This window comes from Vidua chalybeata, chromosome 25 (assembly GCF_026979565.1).
Source record: "Vidua chalybeata isolate OUT-0048 chromosome 25, bVidCha1 merged haplotype, whole genome shotgun sequence".
NCBI lineage: Eukaryota > Metazoa > Chordata > Aves > Passeriformes > Viduidae > Vidua > Vidua chalybeata.
The window spans coordinates 2,228,143-2,248,089 of record NC_071554.1 but is presented as its reverse complement, the minus strand read 5'-3'; the positions used below and the strand labels follow the sequence as shown (position 1 = coordinate 2,248,089).

Below are 19,947 nucleotides of genomic sequence, written 5' to 3'. Positions count from 1 at the left end.
GAGAGACCTGTGGGAAGGCGTGGGCTGCTCGGTGGCACAGCGGTGTTAAACAAGGCTCCCACCCCGACACGGCTGGAACAAAACAGGGTCCTGATGAACGAGCTTGGAGAGGACAGGGACACTCCCAGGCTGTGGGAGATGTGCTGTGCAGCAGGTGCTCCAGGAGCCAGCCCTGCTCTCCCAAATTCCCCCGCATGAAAAACATTGCTTATCTCACTCCTGCCCTGGGGGAAATGTTCTCCCTCCTTTCTGCTCGTGGAGCAATCCCGCCCTGCCATCTGCTGGTGAAATCCTAAAGCCGAGGAGGAGAAATCCTAACCCAGGGGCAGCATTTGGTGGAAAGCCTGCCATCTGTGCTGAGAACTGGGTGATCTTTCGGGGTGACCATCAGCGACCGAGGCACAGCTCAGACGCACGGTGGCACAGCAGCTTGGGAGGCCTCTGGATGATGGATGGGTCACCCACCAGCGCCATGGATGGGGATGGATTGGCCAGATGAAGCCATTAACAGATGTCCCCTCCGCTCCAGGCACTGCTGAAGGTGCTGAGAGGGCCAGCTGCGAGGAGCTCAGGTATCGCTGGTCACCAGGAGCAGCTGCACCCATGCGTTGAGGGCACCAAGAGCAGGGCGGCCCCTGGGGCAGTTTTGTACCACTCAGTCCGTGTAGGGAGTGAAAAGGATCGAGCAGGACACAACTGCGGCTGTCTGCACTGAGTCCCCTGGGAGGGAGCACAAATGTCACAAAATATGTTTCAAATCAGAGCCACAGCGGCTGCTGCAGCCAAAGGGCGTTTTATGTGGAAACACGCTCTTTGAGCTGGGCTGTGTTTTGACTTTAGCTGTCAAAGCAGGAGCTGAACACTTCCACCGCGACATGCCTGTGTCAGTCCCTGGTTTCCCAGCGGAGGAGGTGCCAGCTGTGAAGGACCAAGCTCAAAACAGTGGCAGGTGTGATCCCACCAGTGCGGCCTCGCGGCACCGTCAGCTGTTGGGAGAATGATGGGAGCAGGAGGAGGAGGGTAGAAAATATTGCAAATCACTACAATTTGCTTTGCTATTTTTACCTTTTTTCTGCTACTCTTGATTATTCCACTGTAGTGAAGGGGAAGATATTATATCCCAATTTTTTGATGACGTTGTATCCTGCTTTTAAAGCAAATTAAAGGCAATTCACCAATTGAGAAGCCACAATGCCCAGCTAACCAGCATCTACAGACTTAGTCCCCCTTAACAGGACAGCCATGGAGCCTGAAGGTCACTGATGAATCACTGAATCCTGCTCTGCCGTGTCCTCACGCTCCGCTGAAGATGCTGGAAATAGATAATTACGGATCTCCCTGGAGCTGATCTCGTGAGCGTGAAGCCACAGGACAGCAGCAGAGGGAGGTGAATCCCTCTCCCATTCCAGCAGCTTTCTGCTGGGAGCTGTTTAAGCCTCATCCGGGGAAGAGGGACTGACAGCTCGCTTCCATGGGGAGACATCCAGGACCCTTGGTCCCGCTCCAGGGCAGCCCATGATGGGAGCTGGAACAGCGCCAGGGCTGCCGCGGGAACTCGCGCTCATTTGGGGAAAAACGACGCTCTGAAGAGGAGGAGGTTGTGGGAACAGCTCCAGCTCCGACCTCTCCTCATCCCGCTGCCAGCAACACCTCCAAAACCAGAGCTTGGAGCAGTGAGAAGAAAAATCCCAGAGGAATTGTTCGCTCTCCTGGTGCATTCCTCTGCTCGACCTGCTCCTTGCCCTGTCCCAGCCCCACGGCCCCGCTCTCCACAGGAGTCTTCCCTGGATTGTTTTGTGTTTTATGGTGGGACTGAGCTGCCCTGTGAGACATCTGCACATGTAGGATGGGGTGGGAGGGAAGAGAACCCCAAAAACTCTTGTGGGGTTTGTTGCTGTGGATCCATCTCCCTGCCAGCTGCCCACAGGGGATTGTTCATCCCTAAATCTGTTGAGGTGAAACTTGTGTTTTTGCTTATGGCTGTTGCTCCATGTCGGGAACACTGAACAGCCTGGCACATTCCTCTGACACCACTTGGGGATATTTTATGGATTTATGGGATCCATAATCCCACAATTTATGGGATCCTTCTCAGCCTTCCCTTCTCCAGACAGACCAGGCCCAGCTCTTGCAGTCTCCCCTCATGAGGGCAATGCTCCAGACCCCAAATCATCTTTGTGACCTCTGCCGGACCCCCCCCCTCCCCTCCACCATCTCCTTCCCTTTATTGTCCTAAAACTAATCAGGCAAGCCACACAATTTCCAACAACGATTAACTTTAATCATTCCCAGCGCGGGCCGCTCTCCTGTGAGGCCCCCGAAATGGCGGGAGCCGGGCGGGTCCTCCCGCCCGTTGGGGGGCGCTGCGTGCGGCGCGGGGCGCTCCGGGCCGGGCCCGGCCGCCTCCTCTCGGCGGCACCGCGGCCCACTCGCGCCGCCGCGGCGCCTATAAAGGGCCGCCCGCCGCCCGAAACCGCCGCCTCTCCGCCCGCCGCGGCCGCACCGCGTGAGTCGGGGTCGGGACCGGCGCCGCCGAGCCCGCCCCGGGCCGGCGCCGCGGGGTAGGGAGCGCGGCGCGCCGGGAGAGCGCGGCGGCCGCGCCCTGCCCGCCCGCCCGCCCTCAGGCCGCCGCGTGCCGCGCTGGTTTATTTATAATACCTTTGGGCTATCTAGCCGAGCTAGTTTTAAGATAAATAGTTGCGTTGGTGCGCGTTTGAGCCTTATTTATTTATTTGGGTTTTATTTTGTTTTGTTTCCTCAGGAAAATCCACGGGCCGCCGCTCTGCAGAATCTGGGCTAAATCGAAGCAAAAGATAAGAGACGTTGGGGTTTTAGGAGTTTTGTTTTTTGCCTTAAAGCTCTTGGGAGCCGGCGTACGAATTTTGGCGTCTTATCCGATCGCTGCTCTCCAGGAGGCGTAACTTTGGGGTGTTTTTGCTGATTTTCAAGCTTGCACAAGCCTCTCAGCTGCTCAGTGTCCTGGTGCCCACCCTCCCGCCAGTCCCCCTTGTCCCGAGCTTCTGCCGGCCGCAGCTTAGGCTTTAATTAAGAGTTTTGAGTGTTCCCCCAGAATTAATATTTGTAAGGAGCTTGACTTGAGACCCTCCCCAAGTTAAAAAACCCCCCAGTGGTTGAGAGCGCCGAGGGAAAGATGAACACGGCCGCCAGCAGTTACCCCATGGCCTCGCTGTACGTGGGGGACCTGCACCCCGATATCACCGAGGCCATGCTCTATGAGAAGTTCAGCCCGGCTGGCCCCGTGCTGTCCATTCGGGTCTGCAGGGATATGATCACCCGCCGCTCCCTGGGCTACGCCTACGTCAACTTCCAGCAGCCCGCAGATGGTAAGTAGCAACGGCAGCCGCATCCATGGCTTTTCCCACCTCATTTTTCCTCTTTTTTTCTCCCACTAATTCACGTGTTGCCATGTAGCTGCCCACCGCAACGTTACAGGGTGAATCGTCTCTTTCTGGTGATTGCAGCTGGAATATTTTTTGCTGCTTGGTGGCTACAAAATGCTCTGCAAAATGCACTTCTTACTAATATCTGTAATTTTAGGCAGGCCTGTTTCTTGCACTGATAGTAAATTTCAGATATTCGTGTTTGCTCCTCGTATGAGAAAATAATCCCTGCTGTGTTCGCCTTCATTCTGGGGTAGTTTGGGGCTGTTTCTGTGGGGTTTTGTGCAGCCAGTCCTAGCAGAGAAACTTCAGAGTAGGCTGCGTGCTCAGTTAAGTGACTGATCCTGTGGCTGCTCCACACACTCCCAGTTTAATAAATTTGCTATCTCCTGTTGTTCAAGCAGCTGGCTGTGCCTCCCAGTTGGGGAAGCGGTGTTCTTGCTCTAAAGTGAAATAAAATGCTTTGTTCAACGTGTGGAAAACCAGATTGTCTCATGTGCAGAAGCCACATTTGCTTTGCTCTTGCCAGACTCTCTTTTTTTCACACTTTGCTTCCTGCTCAAAGGCAGGTGTTGCAGAGCTGAAGCAGCACATGAAAGATGGGACAGGAGAGGTCATTTTAGAACACGTCTTTTCTGGAAGGAAAATGGGTCAGCGTTTTCTGCCCCAGTTTTCAGAGCTCTGCCTGCTGACTGCTGCAAGTTTATTGCTCCGTGCTGGGGTTTAACAGCACCTCTGTGTGATAGAGGCATCCAAGTGGAGATGAGAGTGAGTTCAGAATCAGTTTACAGCAGCACAGACTTTGTAAGCTTTCCTTTAGCCTGTAGTAGGTTTTCTTACCTTACGTTTTTGCAGAGCTTCCATCCTCTCCCAGGGCAGTTCCCTGTGATGCCATTTCCTTGGACTGAGCTGACTGAGCACTTTTGATCCTTTTCCTTGTCATGCTGTTTAAAAGCTGACTTGCACCCCACTGCCTAATTTCTCATTTGTGGCACAAAAAAGCTTTTTTTTTTTTTTTGGGGGGGGGCGGTGTATTTGTGTTTTAAAGATTCTCAGAAAGAAGGAACATGAGAGCCTCTATGTGTGGTCCTATCCTGCCCTGAGTGCCTCTTATAAAACCACATTGGTACATTGATCAAAAACAAAGTTACCCCAGCTCACCTGCCTTCCTTAAGCTCTGATCTCATTTTGCAGGGTCAGAGACATAAAAACAAGCAGCAGAAACAAAGGCAGGAAGGAACTCCAGCATGGATTGGATAAATTTTGGGGAGAATTTTGGGGTGCAGAAGTGTAGATGAAGTTCTCTCAAAGCAGAGAAGGGTGATCTCAGAAGGGATCAGTGGCTGGTCCCATGTGCTTTAGCAGAAGCGTTCTGCACCTCGTACAAATGGGGGCCTTCCCAATATATTCCAAGGTAATCTTTTATGGTAATAAATAGGCAGGAATTTAGGGGGAGGCTGCACCATTCTGGGCTGCTGGGGAGGCAGCAGACATTTTAGGAAGCTCCTGGACTTGAAGTGATACTTGGAGCGAGTAGGTGGTGTCTTGTTACTGGTAGGTCTTAGAAGGTCAAGTGGTTTGAACCTAATAATTGAGTGAATACTGGAACAGGGAAATAGTCAAACTCCTCCTGCCCTCATGAAGAGATGCGAATTTCTGAATTTCTCCTGTCAAACTGCGGCATGTATTACCCTACATAAATAAAAAACCCACCTGCTGCACTCCGTTTGTTGAATCCCAAACACTGACAGTCACAAAAAGACAGCTCAGGGTAATGAAGCAGAGAAACTTCAGTTTGGCTGCAGAGATAAGGTGTTCTGAAAGTGTAGGAAAACCAGAATGTTTCCCAAGCTAAGGAGGATCCCAGGGCTGGAAATAGATATGTGTTTCTGTAGGAAGCTATAGATAAACTTGTTTGTTCTCTTCCTTGAAGACAGTGTAAAGGAGGAGCTGTGTAAGGCGAATTGTGAAGTTAAAAGGGAAGAGTTGGTACTGACACAAGCTTCACTGCAGCAGCATTTTGTTGTAACCTCAGTGACTGAGGAACTTAATTCTTTTGAATATGCACAATCTCTTTTTTTAAAAAAACAAGTGGCTACATTTGCACGGTGTGTTTTCCTTGTCAGGACTTTTTTGCTCAGTGACCTAAGTGAGAGCCTGGAGGTCTGGGGAGAATAAAACTCTTTGTCTGGAGTTTCTGGTGGATGAATCTTGGGGTGTGAGGTTGGTAATTGATTTTCATGCTCCACAGCCACTAATTCCACATTGTGTCAACTCTGCACCTGTAAGGGAGGCTAATTGCTCTTGAGGCCTGAGGCAAACTGCAGTGAGTGTTCAGGTGCTCTCCCTATCCAGAAAGGGAATGAAAAGGAAGCCTGAAAGGGGCTGTGAGTGTGTTTTATGTTCTGTATGAGCCGCAGTTGAGTCTGCTGGAAGGATGACAGGAACCAGTGGGAGAGAAACAGATACAGGAACTGAAATGGCTGAAGCTTTGTGGCTTAAATAGAAGAAAATGAGAAGGTGTTTGCTCAGATGAAGGAAATGAATCAGATGTGCTTGGTGTGAGTCATTCACAGAACTCTTGCAGATCCTTTACAGGTTTTCTGAGGTCCTGGTGTAGAGGGGTTGCATCTCCACCTGTGGGTGTGGCACACATCCCTCGGGGAATCCTTGTAGGGCTTTCTCCTCTCACCAGAAGTGTCTGGGTGTAATAATAGAGTGGAACAGTAGCAACCCGTTGAAAGAGCAGAGCAATAGTATCTGCTCAGGGAGCTGGGGAGAAACCGGGAAGAACTTCCTAAGTGCTCTGGAGCTGGGTGGTGGCTCTGGAGCCTTCACACTCCCCCTGGTTACAGCCACTGCTTGGTCTGCTTGTCACCTTCCAGCAGGAGCCTGTTCCTGCTGCAAATGGTATTATCCACCCAGTTTGTGCCCTTGCCAGCACATGCTTCTGCAGGACCTCTGCCTGCTATAATTAAACACTGCCAAATTTGACGAGCTGCACCGGCTCGCCTGCTGAGCTGCCTACACTAGGAAAGGACTGCAGGAAGAACCTGGCTTGCATGGACTTGGAGCAGCAGCTGAGGAATCGTTTTAGCCTGGCAGTTAATTGCATGTAACACCTTGGACTAAGCAGAGCTGTTGGAGTCCTTAAATTATATATTTTTTTTTTCAAGCAGAGCGTGTTTCCAACTGGATTTGTGTGTGGGGAGAACAGTGATGGTCCCATTTCAATTTGAAAAGCAGCAAGAACAAAAAAAAAAAAAAAAACCTGCATTTCAAAGCACATGAAAAAATTGGAGAAACTTCCATGCAGTAGTGGAGGCTGGCACTGGGGCTAGGGAGTGCAGGCTTTGGTAGGCAATATTCCACTGGAGTTCCTGGAGGTAGTTTTGGGACATGCTGAGTAGTTAATCAGGCTGCACGAGCCAAGTCACATGCAAGGTGCTCAGATTGGTCTTTTCCTTGAATTTTCTGCTCCTGAAATCTAATCAGCAAATACCACAGGGTGAAGGTGGCCTGGGAGAACTGAGCCAAACAAATTTGGAAAGCTTGGTTTCTGCCCTGTTAATTTTCCTCAATTTTAATGCATGTCTTTCCATCTCTTTGCTTGCTCCATGCTGGGAATTAAGACTCTTTCTTTCTTCTCTGCTCGCTCCATGCTGGGAGTGTTTTCTGGCACAGAACAGTGCAAGCATCTCAATTTTATGAACAAGATCCTGATGTGTGTATGTAATGATCCTTTTAATACACCAGTAGGCAGCAGAAATAGCCTCGTGGAGGGGGGTTTCAGTGCAGGTTAGAATGACAGTGCTGGCGTTTAAGAGCTTAGATAAACACTTCCCTGTTAATCAGATGGGGTGTACAGACTTTTTCCCCCCCAGAATTTTCTCAGTTCTCTTGTCATCTTTAGCTTGAACAACTCGGGAATCATTTTTTGGCCACATAAGTTATGTAGAAGCTGACTCATGTCCTCACAGCCAGCCATGTGTTCGTGCACATTTTCCCTGACCTGACAGGGAGATGATCCTTCTCTCTGAATAGAAATGAGGATGGGGAGATGTGAGCTTCATGAAAAGCAAAACAGCCACACAGAGTTTTTTTTACCAGAGTTTCCTGGTTTTCCTTTCCTTCTTGGGTGGAGTAATTTACCTTTATAATAATTCAGAATATGACTAATAAACCAGGCATTTTGATATCAGTTTTGCTGTGGTGGTAAATACATTGCTATAATGTAAATTTAAAGTCTGTGAAACCTTTTATATACTTAGTGACTGTGCTGCAGAGACCTCCCTTGAAACATTGAGTTAAAAGTCATTGATCACCTCTGATAATACCCCAAATGCCTCCATGAGCTGAGTAAAATCCAGGGAAAAGGATCACCCACCCACTGGAAACCTTTATTTTGTAACCAACCACGGAAAATCTGTTCTTGGCTTCTCTTGCAGCTGAGCGAGCTCTCGATACCATGAATTTTGATGTGATCAAAGGGAAACCCATTCGCATCATGTGGTCTCAGAGGGACCCTTCCCTGAGGAAGTCAGGGGTTGGGAATGTCTTCATCAAGAACCTGGACAAATCCATTGATAACAAGGCACTTTACGACACATTCTCGGCCTTCGGAAACATTTTGTCCTGCAAGGTGAGATGTGGTTACATTGTCCAGTTCTTTTAGGGTGGGGACATGATCAGAGATTGAGTGTAGGTAGTGAAAGGGACACTTTTTGTCAAGTATAAGCAGCAAATTCACAGAATATTCTGAGTTGAGACACACAAGGCTCGTCAAGTCCAACTCTTTAAATGAACGCTGCCTACAGAGATCAAACCTATGACCTTGGTGTTAAAACAGAATCTCTGAAAGGCAGAGTTGACCCAAAGCTGAGATTACATCAGATTTGGTCATGAAGTGCAGGAATCTGACGCACAGGTGGTGTCTGCCTGGTGCTGACCCTTGTCAGGAGCTGCCTGGTGCTGACCCTTGGCAGTGGCGCGTTTTCACCCGCTGGCCCGTGGCAGAGGAGGGACGCTGACAGCTGGCTTTGCTCCCTCTCCTGCAGGTGGTGTGTGATGAGAATGGCTCTAAGGGCTACGCCTTTGTGCACTTTGAGACCCAGGATGCTGCAGATAGGGCCATCGAGAAGATGAACGGCATGCTGCTCAACGACCGCAAAGTGTGAGTGTCACAGGCGGCAGCAGCAGCGCTCACATGCTCCGGGATGCATCTCGGTATTAACAGGGACACACAAGGCACTGGTTCTCCTGGCCCAAGCCTTGGCCTGCTACCTCTCCACTCCAGGGCTGGTGAGTGACCCTGCCCAAGCCATGGCCTGCTACCCCTCCATTCCAGGACTGGTGGGCTTCCCTGACCGAGCCTTGATTTGCCACCTCTCTGTGAGCGGGCTGGGGTGGGTTCTGTCTAGGGCCAGTGGGAGTCCTTGGCCAGCCACAGCACAGGTGATTTTTCTGGTTGGTCTGTGGCCTGTTTGTTGTCCTCTGCTGTCACCCTTTCTTGTCCCCATTCCCAGCTCCTACTGCACACTCATTTTTTTTTGCCTCGCTGCAAGTCACACATTATCTTTTCGCTCTTGGAACCGATCTGTTTATTGGGATTTTCATTTTTTTTATCTTACAGATTTGTTGGGAGATTCAAGTCTCGTAAAGAGAGGGAGGCTGAGCTGGGAGCCAAGGCGAAGGAATTCACCAATGTCTATATTAAAAACTTTGGGGATGACATGGATGATGAAAGACTAAAGGAGCTCTTTGGCAAATATGGTAAATACAGAAATACTTTAATTGAGGCTGTGAATTTCATGAAATGTGTTAGTTTGAGTGCTGCTGTGTAGTCCCTACCTGGGTCACTTTAAGGCTGAAGACTGGAGATACTACATGGAATTTAACAATCTTGAAATACTTCTGGTATTTTACTAACCCTGTTTCTTGGTAACAGGTAAAACTCTGAGTGTTAAAGTGATGACAGACCCCACTGGAAAATCCAAAGGCTTTGGCTTTGTAAGCTTTGAAAAGCATGAAGAAGCCAACAAGGTAGGACTGACTTTTATGTTGCTTAGATAACTTCAGAAAAGAAAAACTTGGTTTATCCTGGGAGCCTGTTTCTGAAATGGAAGAAAATTCTGCCTTGGGCATGACCTCTTCTAGATGTAGGAACTTGGAAACTTTTTGCACCTTAATAGCTTGACATTGAAGGGTAACTTGGCATCCCTCCAGTTTCCTAGATCCACACAGAGTGCAGTGGTATAATCAAGAATGTTAATTGCTAAAGAAATACTACAGTGCAGGGCTGAAGGAGGAGGACGAGGGCACCTAGAGTGAGAACACTGCTCAAAAATGGTCTTTTCTAAGCAGAATGCTTGTTAAAATGTAGCTTTAATTACAAGAAAGGGTGGGGATGAATTTCCAAGTTAGTTCAGTGCTCAGTGGTGTGTCAGCTTGATCTGTGTGATAACTTCAGCTTGTCTTTAATGAGCCTGTTGTTAACAGGAAAAGTGCAAAGGTAACGTGCAAACTCCGGTTTATTGACTGACAGGCAGGGACACAGCTCTGGGCAGTCCTGCTCTGACACAATCAGGGGCTGTCCTGCTGCAGCAGCTGAGAGTTTCCTCTTGAACCCTCTGTGCAGGCAGTGGAAGAAATGAACGGGAAGGACATCAACGGGAAAATGCTCTTTGTGGGCAGAGCACAGAAGAAGGCTGAGCGCCAGGCAGAGCTGAAAAGAAGGTTTGAACAGCTAAAACAGGAGAGACTCAGCCGGTACCAGGTGAATAATGTTGCTTTTCTCAATTTAAGCACTATTTCTGGTCTGTTGAAGGAATTGCCAGAGCAGTTATTGTCCTGTGAGACATCCTGGGTTAAAACACAGAGGTGTCTCCGTGGTATTTGGTGGCAAAGGGGGCATCAGGGCTTAGTCTTGGTACTGAAAGTGTTTAGGAAGATGTGAGACAACAGGCATGAAGTCTCCTTGACTTTCAAATGGGGATCCCTGGGGGGATGGGAAGAGGCAGCACAACTCTGCACTGCTCTCTGTAATTTGTGGCAGAACTGGGTCGTGTCAGAGGTGGCATCTGAAACTCCCCCACTCCCTGAGGTGCAGTGGTGGACTGGGGACACGTTATGATGCCACAGGAAGGCAGAGGAAATCCAGACAAGCTCCCTTTCACCACAGTGGGACTTGTCTCTACGCCTTTGCAACATTTATCACCTTCAGCTTTGGGTGGTGTAGAAGGAACATGATGCTAAATTAAGAGTTTTCAGATAAATTACTGCTCTGGCAGATGGGTAACAGTTGATGTGATTAAGTTGTTTTTTTTTTTTTTTGATGTTGTGAATGTCATGCTGTTCTCTCCCTTTCCAGGGTGTTAACCTGTACATTAAAAACCTAGATGACACTATAGATGATGAAAAACTGAGGAAGGAGTTCTCACCTTTTGGGTCAATAACAAGTGCCAAGGTACTGTGGGATTTGGGGGTTACTTGGATTTTAAAGCCTGAAGAAGGAATTGTTGTCTGACATGGCATTAAAGGGCTGTTCTTAACGTGTGGTTATTGTGATTCTGAAAACACCTTGGCTAGTAAATAGTGGGATTTTACTGAAAGCTTCATTCCCCTACTAAAAGGGGAGGCAGGAAGTGGCAAACATGCTTGCTTGAGGTGGTAAGCATGAAATGGCACTTTCCTCTGTGCATTTAGGACTGCACCAAATCTTTCCCATTCCTTACTGTGCAGTGTGGGCCTGGGGACACATGGTGCTGACAGCAACGCAGAGCAAATCCAGACAGGTGACTCTTCATGAGAACCTGTCTCTACACCTCTGCAACAAGTTGTGTGCTACCTAAAATCTAAAAAAAACCACAGATTCTTCAGCTCAGTTGTACTGGTACTCCATTAGCAATTGATCTTTACTGCAGGTGATGCTGGAAGATGGACGGAGCAAAGGGTTTGGCTTTGTCTGCTTTTCCTCTCCAGAGGAGGCCACCAAAGCTGTGACAGAGATGAACGGGCGCATTGTGGGCTCCAAGCCCCTCTATGTGGCACTGGCACAGAGGAAGGAGGAGAGGAAGGCCCACCTCACCAACCAGTACATGCAGCGCATCGCTGGCATGAGGGCCTTGCCTGCCAACACCATCATCAACCAGTTCCAGCCCGCTGCTGGTGGTTATTTCATGCCTGCTGTGCCCCAGGTGAGCTGCTGTGAGGTTTTTAACCTGTGCTAATCTCACTGAGCCTTTCTCATGCCTGTAAGCAACAACTCCTAATGAGGGGTGCAGCAGTGGAGTTAATTCTGTGACTTGCCAGCTGCCTGTTCTCTTAATCCGACCTGAGTTGAGTCCTGGCAACGGCTGCCAAAACACGTTGTAAACAATGTTTGTGATGCGCTTGGATGTTGCCTCTGAGCTTATCTGATCTTCCTCCAGGCTCAGAGCAGACCCACTTACTATGCACCCAACCAAATGACACAGATGAGACCCAACCCACGATGGCAGCAAGGAGGGAGACCTCAAGGTGAGAGCACCAGAGGTTGCTTTGGTTGTAGAACCCTTTGGGAGCTTTACTTCCCAACGGGAACAATTAATGCTTTACTTTGTGGGAATGGTCCTGTGCAGGGCCAGGAGCTGGACTCTGATCCTTGTGCATCCCTTCCAACTCGGTATATTCCGTGATTCTCTGATTCTTCCCATGCACCACCCCTGTAGCTGGCTGTCCTGTCTTGCCAGGTGCTTCTCTTTTGAGGATTTCCCCTCCTTCCATCCTCTAGGCTTCCAGGGAATGCCGAATGCCATGCGCCAGTCGGGGCCCCGGCCCGCCCTGCGCCACTTGACCCCTGCCAACGCTCCTGCCTCCCGGGGCCTCCCCGCTGCTGCCCAGAGAGTTGGTAAAAAGGGGTCTCTTCCTGGGCTTTTCCCCTTCTCTGGGAGGGAGGAGGATGCTGTGGAGACTTGACTTCTCCCAAAGACGATCAGACCTGGGCTGTCTGCAAAGAGCAGAGCCAGCACCTGCTGCTTTCCTGTTCCTCGCTCTGCTGTGCAGGTCTGGGAGCACTTGGTGCTACAGCACAGCAGTGGAAATCCAGATGGGTTCTTCTCCACTGGTTTGGGACTCATCTCTACACCTCTGCAACACCGCCCAAAACTCTCTGTAGCTTATGGGTTTTGCTTTCAGAGGAGAGCAGCCTAATTAATTTTTTCCCGGTGATCAGCTGTAGAACAAAAGGTGTGGAATCTATGGATTGGTTCTAGGGAGAACAGCCCTTTCCTGAAGTAACCAGCTACACTTTGGTTTCTGAAGAATTATCACTGTGCAGAGCATAGTTTGAATTAAAACCAGACATCCCAACTTGTTAGCATGTTGCTGCAGGTGTTTGTCACCGTGTTCTGTTCCTTTGCAGGTGTTGGCACAGCAGCACAGAATTTGGCTCCCCGTCCTCCTGTAGCTGCCCCTGCTCCCAGGGCTGTTCCTCCTTACAAATATGCCTCAAGTGTCCGCAGCCCACACCCAGGTGTCCAACCTCTGCAGGTACCACCAGGGCAGGGCAGGGCTGGGAAGTCCCTGCAGTTTCACATGCAACTGAAGTATTTTTATAGAAACTTCAAGCTCCTTTTACGACCCAGACAATGCTAATTTGGAATTTTAAAATCTGGCAGTTGTGCCTTTGCCAGGGGCACTCTGGTTGGATGATCTGTCTTGTATTCACAAGCCCTTTTGTAGCCAGACTGGCTGTAAGGATATTTCTCTTGGTTCTTTGTTCCAATGTTTTGCAACCATTTAAGTCTCTCTCCTCTTTGCCAAGTTCTCACTGGGGCATCATTGAAAGAAAGAGCACCATCTACACCTGGCTTTCTCAACATCTCATGATGTTTGATCCAGGTTTTGTAAGACATTTATGGTGCTCCTGTGTGACATTCCAGGGTTTTGAGCTCAAGGCTTGCAGGGAGTGTTTGTGAACCAAGGGCACCTTACCTGCCCTTTTCTGAAGCTGAGGTGTTCTGTAGGCTTGACAAAGATTGTGTTTTAGGAGGGAACATCTTAGAATTGTCTAAATATGAAGCAATCAGCCTCTTCCTTATTTCAGAACTGTTGTCTGCCCTTTTCAGGCACCACAGCCTGCAGTGCATGTGCAGGGCCAGGAGCCACTGACAGCCTCCATGCTGGCTGCTGCCCCTCCCCAGGAGCAGAAACAGATGCTGGGTGAGTAAAACCCCACTGCTCACCAATCATTTTTCATCCCCTCAGGTTTCAAAGATCCAGACTCATCCACCTGAACTCCTTTTTCTCCTTCAGGAGAGCGTTTGTTCCCCCTGATCCAAGCTATGCACCCCAGCCTGGCGGGGAAGATCACAGGAATGCTGCTAGAGATTGACAACTCAGAACTGCTGCATATGCTGGAATCTCCAGAGTCCCTCCGCTCCAAGGTGAGCTGCTGTGTCCCTTTTTTGTCTTGGGGGGGCCTCTGAGCAGGGAGAAAATCTCACTGGATTTGTGTCCCCAGGTGGAGGAGGCCGTGGCAGTGCTGCAGGCTCACCAAGCTAAGAAAGAAGCTGCCCAGAAAGTGGGTGTGGTTGCTGCTACCTCTTGAACCAGGATGACTGGTGAGTGTCTCAGTCCTCAGCTTCAGTGGAAAGCTTCCAGAATCAGTAAATAAAACACAGTTGTTTTATTTAATTAAAAAAAAATATATAAATAAATAAAACACGGTGAACAATTCATGTGGGTCTGTGACCAGCACTTACCTGATTGTAGTCCACTTTTCAACAACAAAAAGCTCCTAATGTAGTTTCTCCCAGCAGAATACTTATGTAGAACTTAAGAAATATTCATTCTGATGCTCATTTAAGGGATCTAAAGATGTTGTTCAAGTCCCTGAGGTATTCCTTGGAGCTGACATGCTGGGGATGAGTCTTGTGGAACTGCTAATCTGGGAGATAGCCACGAGGAGCTCTGGCGATTTTGAGGCTAAACAGGCTCTTAGTGCCCATTCCTTATCCTGGAAACCACTTGCCTTCTGGATATAATAAATGTTGGAAATGTTTCACTGGATATGTCTGTCCACACAAGTGGTGTCACCTGTGCTTGGGGTTGGCTCTTGTTTTATTTATGGATAAGGATTTTGATTCTTGGAATGTCTCTTCCTGTTTCTCATGATCCATTTTTCTGTGGGTTGTCTGGAATTGCCATTTCCAGGACTTTGTACTGGAGATCTGTGATCAGATGTCACAGCTCAAGCTGGTGAAGAATGATGAGTATTCTTATTTTCACTGGGTGGTCTAGCAAAGAATTTGAGTTTCTTGTGGATAATAACAATTTCTGATCATCTGACCAGGACAAGCAGCTTCTCTGTACCTTCCCAATTACACTGGAATCCTTATTTCTTGGAATGCTGGAGTATTCCCTAGCCTGGAGCAGGGATGCTGTCAATAACTTCTGTCCCTCTTTCCCCTCTAGGATACAAAGAAGCCAAATAGCCCCTTCCTAGACATCAGCTCAAGATGTGTGAAGATCCTTCACTGTCCTGCCGATCTCAAGGCCATGCATTGTATCACATAGTTATATTGCATTTTGTAAATTAATCTTATAGATCTTATTTAAAAAGCCAACTCTGAAGCTCAAGGTTTCCAAAACCAGAATCTGGGGGGTTGCAAGCTTTTCCTTTGCCAGAACAGAGCTGCCCCTTGTGTCTTCTAAAGAGGACGTTGAGGATTTTAGGCTGGAAGTATTTTTGTGAGTTTGTGTTTAATTGAACAATCCAGTTTGGAAAGTTTGGGAAACATTTATCAATAAAGGAATAAACTTGCACTGTGTTTCTCATCATTTCTCTCTGTTGGATAAACAAATGTGGTGTGGCTTTGTGAAATTAAACTGATGGGCAGTTAATTGGGGGGTGAATACATTAAACAGGGATTTGACTTATTCTGCTTACTAATTTTAGATAATGACTATTTAAAATCATGCCTGGGGCAGTATCTGAAGGGGTGATGGCTGTAAACAGTGCTCTAAGAAGGGTTGGGGGAGGTATTTTCAAGTGAAGGGTACAAGGGTTTGGCCTGTTTTGTCCTGGGCTGTTCTTTGTTTACATTTCTACATTTTCAGCTGGATCTTTAGTGGCCCTGCTGCTATTTTATACCTGAGGTTTGCCACTGGGCTCGATAAATCCTTTACAAGCTTATTTTGGGTGATCCTTTGGGCTAAAAAGCATTTATTCAGGTAGCACAGACCACTCGCTACGCTGGGACGAGCCCTCTCCAACCCAAGCTCCAACACCGCGCTCAGGCTGGAGCTGAGCACCCCTCCCGCAGTGCACGGGAGGCTTTGGGAAAGCCTGGACCGGGGTGGAAGGAGCGCGCAGGGCTGCACCAGCGGCTCGCCCGGGCTCTCTGCTGTGAACGCGAGCCGTGCCGGCCGAGCCCCGGCGGAGGGCGGAGCGATGTCGCCGTTCCGGGGCGGGCCGGGCCGGGCCGAGCCGTTCCGGGGGAGCGGGGCGCGATGGCGGCCACCAAGCGGGTGCTGTACGTGGGTGAGTGGCCGGGCTGGGGGGACCCCCGAGGGGCCGGGGCCGCCGGCGGTGACCGCTGGCCGCCCCCGCAGGCGGGCTGGCCGAGGAGGTGGACGAGAAGGTGCTGCACGCCGCCTTCATCCCCTTCGGAGACATCACCGACATCCAGATCCCGCTGGACTACGAGACCGGTGCGTGCCTGGGCGGGCTGGAGCATCCCCGGGGTGCGGGTTTGGGGTGGCTTTCCCGGGATGGGACCCCCCCCCGCCCCGCCCCGTGGTACCGATGTGTCCGTGCTGGCCCTGACCCCTCGCTTCCTTCCTTCCCTCCAGAAAAGCACCGCGGATTCGCCTTCGTGGAGTTTGAGCTGGCAGAGGTGAGGAACCAGCGAGTGCTTGAGCCATTTTGGGGTTTTTTGGGATGGATCCTCTTCCTGCTGGTGAAATCGCGTGTGGGTTACCCGCCATAACATTGTTCTGCTCTTCCAAGTCCCCACTTTTCCCATTTTCTCTTGGGCTGAAGTTCCCACTTTTCCTGTTTCCAACCCAAACTGCTCCCCTGCCACCATCCCTGGCTGGGTTCCTTGGTTTCATGGGCTGTCATCTATTTGTCCTCTGATTATCTGTCCTGGGCTTTGTACACAAATCTCTCCTCTCCCAAATGCTCATGGCAGCAATAAAACATCTTAAATATGAGGGGTTAGTGGGAAGATGAGACCCACATGGGGTTTGGAAACGCCACATGGATGGGGTTTGGATATGGCTTTTACAAAACCCATCAGTTCATACATCCCTGGGATAGGTGAGGTTTAATAAAACCTGGCAATTTTCTTTATAATGAGATGCTGGGACATGGCTATGCTGGACCATGAGAATAAATGTTAATAATGATTTTATTTTGATTTTTTTCTTTTGGCAGGATGCAGCAGCAGCTATTGACAACATGGTATGGACCCTGCTCCCACTTCTGCTCCCTGTTCCTTGGGGATGTGTGGCTTTGCTGCCCTGGGTGCTGTGGGCTACAGAGAGAGCAGAAGCTGTGTCCTCTGTCCAAAGCTCTGCAGGGCTTTGAGGGGGCACGGTGGTTTTATACCTTTTGGTGGGCTTTGCTGTGCTTTTTTCCCCTCTGCAGAACGAGTCTGAGCTCTTTGGCAGGACAATCCGAGTGAACCTGGCCAAACCCATGAGGATTAAAGAAGGGTCATCCAGGCCTGGTGAGCTGGGGAACAGAACATCCCTGGGCGTGCTCGGAGCTCTGTGCATAAGCTGAGCTGTGGCCCTTTGGGTCAGTTCCTGTGCTCTGACCTTTCCTTTTGTGGCCACAGTCTGGTCAGATGACGAGTGGCTGAAGAAGTTCTCAGGGAAGACTTTGGAGGAGAACAAGGAGGAGGGAGGAGCAGAGGCCCCCAAAGCAGAGGCACAGGAGGTAGGAAAAACAACCGGAGCCATCTGTATCCCCGTTATCCCAGAGGATGAGAGTGCAAAGCAGAGAGAAATGTCACCTCAACTTGCTTTTCTTTCTTTTCCTGCCCAGGACGAGCCTCCTGCCAAGAAATCCCGGGTCAACCCCCAGGTTTACATGGACATCAAGATCGGGAACAAGCCCGCGGGGCGGCTGCGGATCCTCCTGCGCTCCGACGTGGTGCCCATGACCGCAGGTGAGGCGAAGGCTCAGCCTCCCCTCCTGGTTGTGGTGTGGAGGATCAAAAATGGGACAGCACACTGTGATCAGTATGATCAAGTGAAGCCACTTTTATTATACAGAAGCCTGTATTTATGATGAGTTCTGCTGTTTATGCTCCTCTAGCAGAGGATTATTGATAACATAACATGATTATTGGTTAATCCTAACTGTCCATGCGTCTAAAATTAAATGCTGATTGGATCACCCGATTCTTCACACGTCCTGCTTTGCTCGTCTGGCCCACCCTGAGTTCTCTTTTTTACTTTCTCAAACTTTGCTGACAACTTTTGCTGATTCTCGCTGACTCTACTTCTTTTCCTGTCTTCAAGGATTCACTGACCCCGTTCCTTGAACTGATTATTTGTTACCAGAAGGCTGGATTGTGCATCTGCTGAATGTGTGTCCATTGTCCTGCTAAAAATCCTCAACACCTGGTGACCCCCCCGGGGGGGGCACAGCTCTCACCTCCCTCCCCTTTGCCCCCCACACAGAGAATTTCCGCTGCCTCTGCACCCACGAGAAAGGATTTGGCTTCAAAGGCAGCAGCTTCCACCGCATCATCCCCCAGTTCATGTGCCAGGCCGGAGACTTCACCAACCACAACGGCACCGGCGGCAAATCCATCTACGGGAAGAAGTTTGATGATGAAAACTTCATCCTCAAGCACACAGGGCCAGGTAAAGCCCATTCTCCAGGAGAGAAAATGGCTTGGCATCATCCAGGGACCCCATTTGGGCTGTTTTGGCCATGTTGATAGCAGCAGCCCTGAATTATAATAATTATCATCTACATTGACCACGTTTTTCTGCCACATTCAGACTCTTGTGTCTCACCAAATGCATCGTTCCCTCTCCATCCACTTTATTTGCAGTGTTACATAAAGGAAAAACAATTTCAAAGCTGCTTTTCCTGCTTGATTTTAAACGAGGGTTGCCACAGCAGGACTGTGAAAGGCAGGAGCAAGCAAGCAGATTTATCTCCATACAAACAGCTTTGCTGTTACTGCAGCTAAAAATAGCTGAGCAACTTTCACACTTGCAAGTGCTCCTCAGCATAATTGATTTCTGGTAGTTTCTGGGGGTTTTGATATCCAGCAGCGTTCTGTGGGACATGGGAACGGGGCTGGGCTGGGGTAGGAGCTCCTGAACTCAGCCATAACTCTGCACTCTCTGATCCCAGGGATGGTGTCCATGGCAAACTCGGGCCCAAACACCAACGGCTCCCAGTTCTTCATCACCTGTGAGAAAACAGACTGGCTGGACGGGAAGCACGTGGTGTTCGGGGAGGTGACGGAGGGCATGGACGTGGTGAGGGAGATCGAGGTAGGTGAGGGCAGGGGGGAGCTGGGGCCAGAGCCCACTTCCTTCCTGCCCTGAGGATTCACGCCTGGAATTCCTGCTGCTCTTTTCTGCAAGGCTCAGGGCACCAAAGATGGGAAGCCAAAGCAGAAGGTGATCATCTCAGACTGCGGGGAGTGCCCGTGAGCTCGGTGCTTGGAGGGGCTGGATGGGGAGAGCCTGGCCTGGAGGGACAGGGAACCAGCAGGGATGGGACACCCCGGGGACTCCCCAGCACTGCCCATCCTGCAGCTTCCATAGGAATTCCCCTGCAAAGGTTCCTGTGGGCAGGATTTATCCTTCCTGGGATAAATCGCTTCCCAGCCTGCGCTGCCCGAGCTGGGCTGGGCTGGTCCTGCTGCCGTGTTCTGGAAAAAAATTTATGTTTGGTAAAAATAAAACCTAGTTTTGAAAATACTGAGGGCCTGGCTGCTGAATTCCCTCTGTGGGAGGCTGGTCTTTGAGCAAAGATGCTTTTTTTTTTTTTTTTTTTGTATTTGCCCTCATCTTCATGAATCCGGTGCCTAAATCCTGGCTCCAGGGGAAGGTGCCTGTGCCAGGGAGAGAAGAGCAGAGCTGAACCTCTCGTGTTTGCTGCACAGCAGCATCTCCTGGAGGTGTTTTTGCCTTTGTAGTGTCCTTTTCCAGCAGCAGAGGGAGGCAGGTTCCTGGCTGGTGTCTCTCCTGCTGGGAAGGCTGGTCCAGCTCCATCCCCACGCCAGAGGGAGGGCGTTCACCGGGGTGTGTGAGCTGGAGAACACGGTCAGGACAAGGAACACCGGGAACTGAGGGAGCTCTTGAGGTGATGGAGAAGAAAAAAACCCAGAGTGATGAGGCTGTAGGAAGGGATTTCCAGCCTGCAGGTTGCAGAGTGGGATAAAGCACATGGATTTGTAGTTCCTGTGGTGGGCAGCCCTGGCTTTGCACTTAAAGGTGACCAGGAAATGATGGGGTTTGGGTTTCCAGTGGAATTATGGAAGGGATGTTTGGTTCTGAGCTTGTGCAGGTATTGGTAGGAGGGATG

The 19,947-nt window shown here is 49.9% G+C and overlaps 2 protein-coding genes and 3 non-coding genes across 6 annotated transcripts; all 5 read left to right on the top strand.

Moving 5' to 3' along the window:
* The first annotated feature begins 2,395 nt into the window (after positions 1-2,395).
* PABPC4 (poly(A) binding protein cytoplasmic 4) lies at positions 2,396-15,206 on the top strand. Of its 2 annotated transcripts, XM_053964581.1 has the most exons (16): positions 2,398-2,506; positions 2,762-3,344; positions 7,850-8,043; positions 8,459-8,574; positions 9,034-9,173; positions 9,349-9,443; positions 10,039-10,176; positions 10,771-10,866; positions 11,324-11,596; positions 11,831-11,918; positions 12,172-12,288; positions 12,802-12,929; positions 13,508-13,601; positions 13,695-13,825; positions 13,903-14,002; positions 14,856-15,206. In XM_053964581.1, exons 2-15 carry the CDS (start codon positions 3,152-3,154, stop codon positions 13,987-13,989), a joined length of 1,890 nt encoding a protein of 629 aa, XP_053820556.1. In that variant the 5' UTR covers positions 2,398-2,506; positions 2,762-3,151; the 3' UTR covers positions 13,990-14,002; positions 14,856-15,206. The 2 variants fall into 2 exon arrangements, with proteins under 2 accessions (XP_053820557.1, XP_053820556.1); XM_053964582.1 differs by lacking the exons at positions 10,039-10,176; positions 10,771-10,866; positions 11,324-11,596; ... (5 more) ...; positions 13,903-14,002; positions 14,856-15,206 and adding an exon at positions 9,946-10,031 and having other exon boundaries at positions 2,396-2,506.
* LOC128799994 (small nucleolar RNA SNORA55) lies at positions 10,477-10,612 on the top strand. The gene has a single exon (XR_008434895.1). It is a non-coding gene; the product is annotated as a small nucleolar RNA SNORA55 (small nucleolar RNA).
* On the top strand, positions 11,110-11,237 carry LOC128799992 (small nucleolar RNA SNORA55). The gene has a single exon (XR_008434893.1). It is a non-coding gene; the product is annotated as a small nucleolar RNA SNORA55 (small nucleolar RNA).
* On the top strand, positions 12,406-12,538 carry LOC128799993 (small nucleolar RNA SNORA55). Its single transcript, XR_008434894.1, has one exon. It is a non-coding gene; the product is annotated as a small nucleolar RNA SNORA55 (small nucleolar RNA).
* Positions 15,207-15,857: 651 nt separating the features above from the next.
* On the top strand, positions 15,858-19,341 carry PPIE (peptidylprolyl isomerase E). The gene is made up of 10 exons (XM_053964818.1): positions 15,858-15,924; positions 15,996-16,094; positions 16,236-16,279; positions 16,822-16,848; positions 17,035-17,116; positions 17,228-17,328; positions 17,437-17,560; positions 18,078-18,263; positions 18,766-18,908; positions 19,002-19,341. Exons 1-10 carry the CDS (start codon positions 15,894-15,896, stop codon positions 19,068-19,070), a joined length of 906 nt encoding a protein of 301 aa, XP_053820793.1. The 5' UTR covers positions 15,858-15,893; the 3' UTR covers positions 19,071-19,341.
* Positions 19,342-19,947: the final 606 nt, after the last annotated feature.

What these genes read in the sequence shown, in the direction of transcription:
- PABPC4 (XM_053964581.1), top strand. Translation starts at nt 3,152, where the DNA reads ATGAACACGGCCGCCAGCAGTTACCCCATGGCCTCGCTGTACGTGGGG. An exon ending in CAGGTGTCCAACCTCTGCAG is followed by an intron (nt 12,930 to 13,507) that starts GTACCACCAGGG and finishes TGCCCTTTTCAG; the next exon opens with GCACCACAGCCTGCAGTGCA. An exon ending in GGAGCAGAAACAGATGCTGG is followed by an intron (nt 13,602 to 13,694) that starts GTGAGTAAAACC and finishes TTTCTCCTTCAG; the next exon opens with GAGAGCGTTTGTTCCCCCTG.
- PPIE (XM_053964818.1), top strand. Translation starts at nt 15,894, where the DNA reads ATGGCGGCCACCAAGCGGGTGCTGTACGTGG. An exon ending in CAGCAGCTATTGACAACATG is followed by an intron (nt 16,849 to 17,034) that starts GTATGGACCCTG and finishes TCCCCTCTGCAG; the next exon opens with AACGAGTCTGAGCTCTTTGG. An exon ending in CCAAAGCAGAGGCACAGGAG is followed by an intron (nt 17,329 to 17,436) that starts GTAGGAAAAACA and finishes TTTCCTGCCCAG; the next exon opens with GACGAGCCTCCTGCCAAGAA.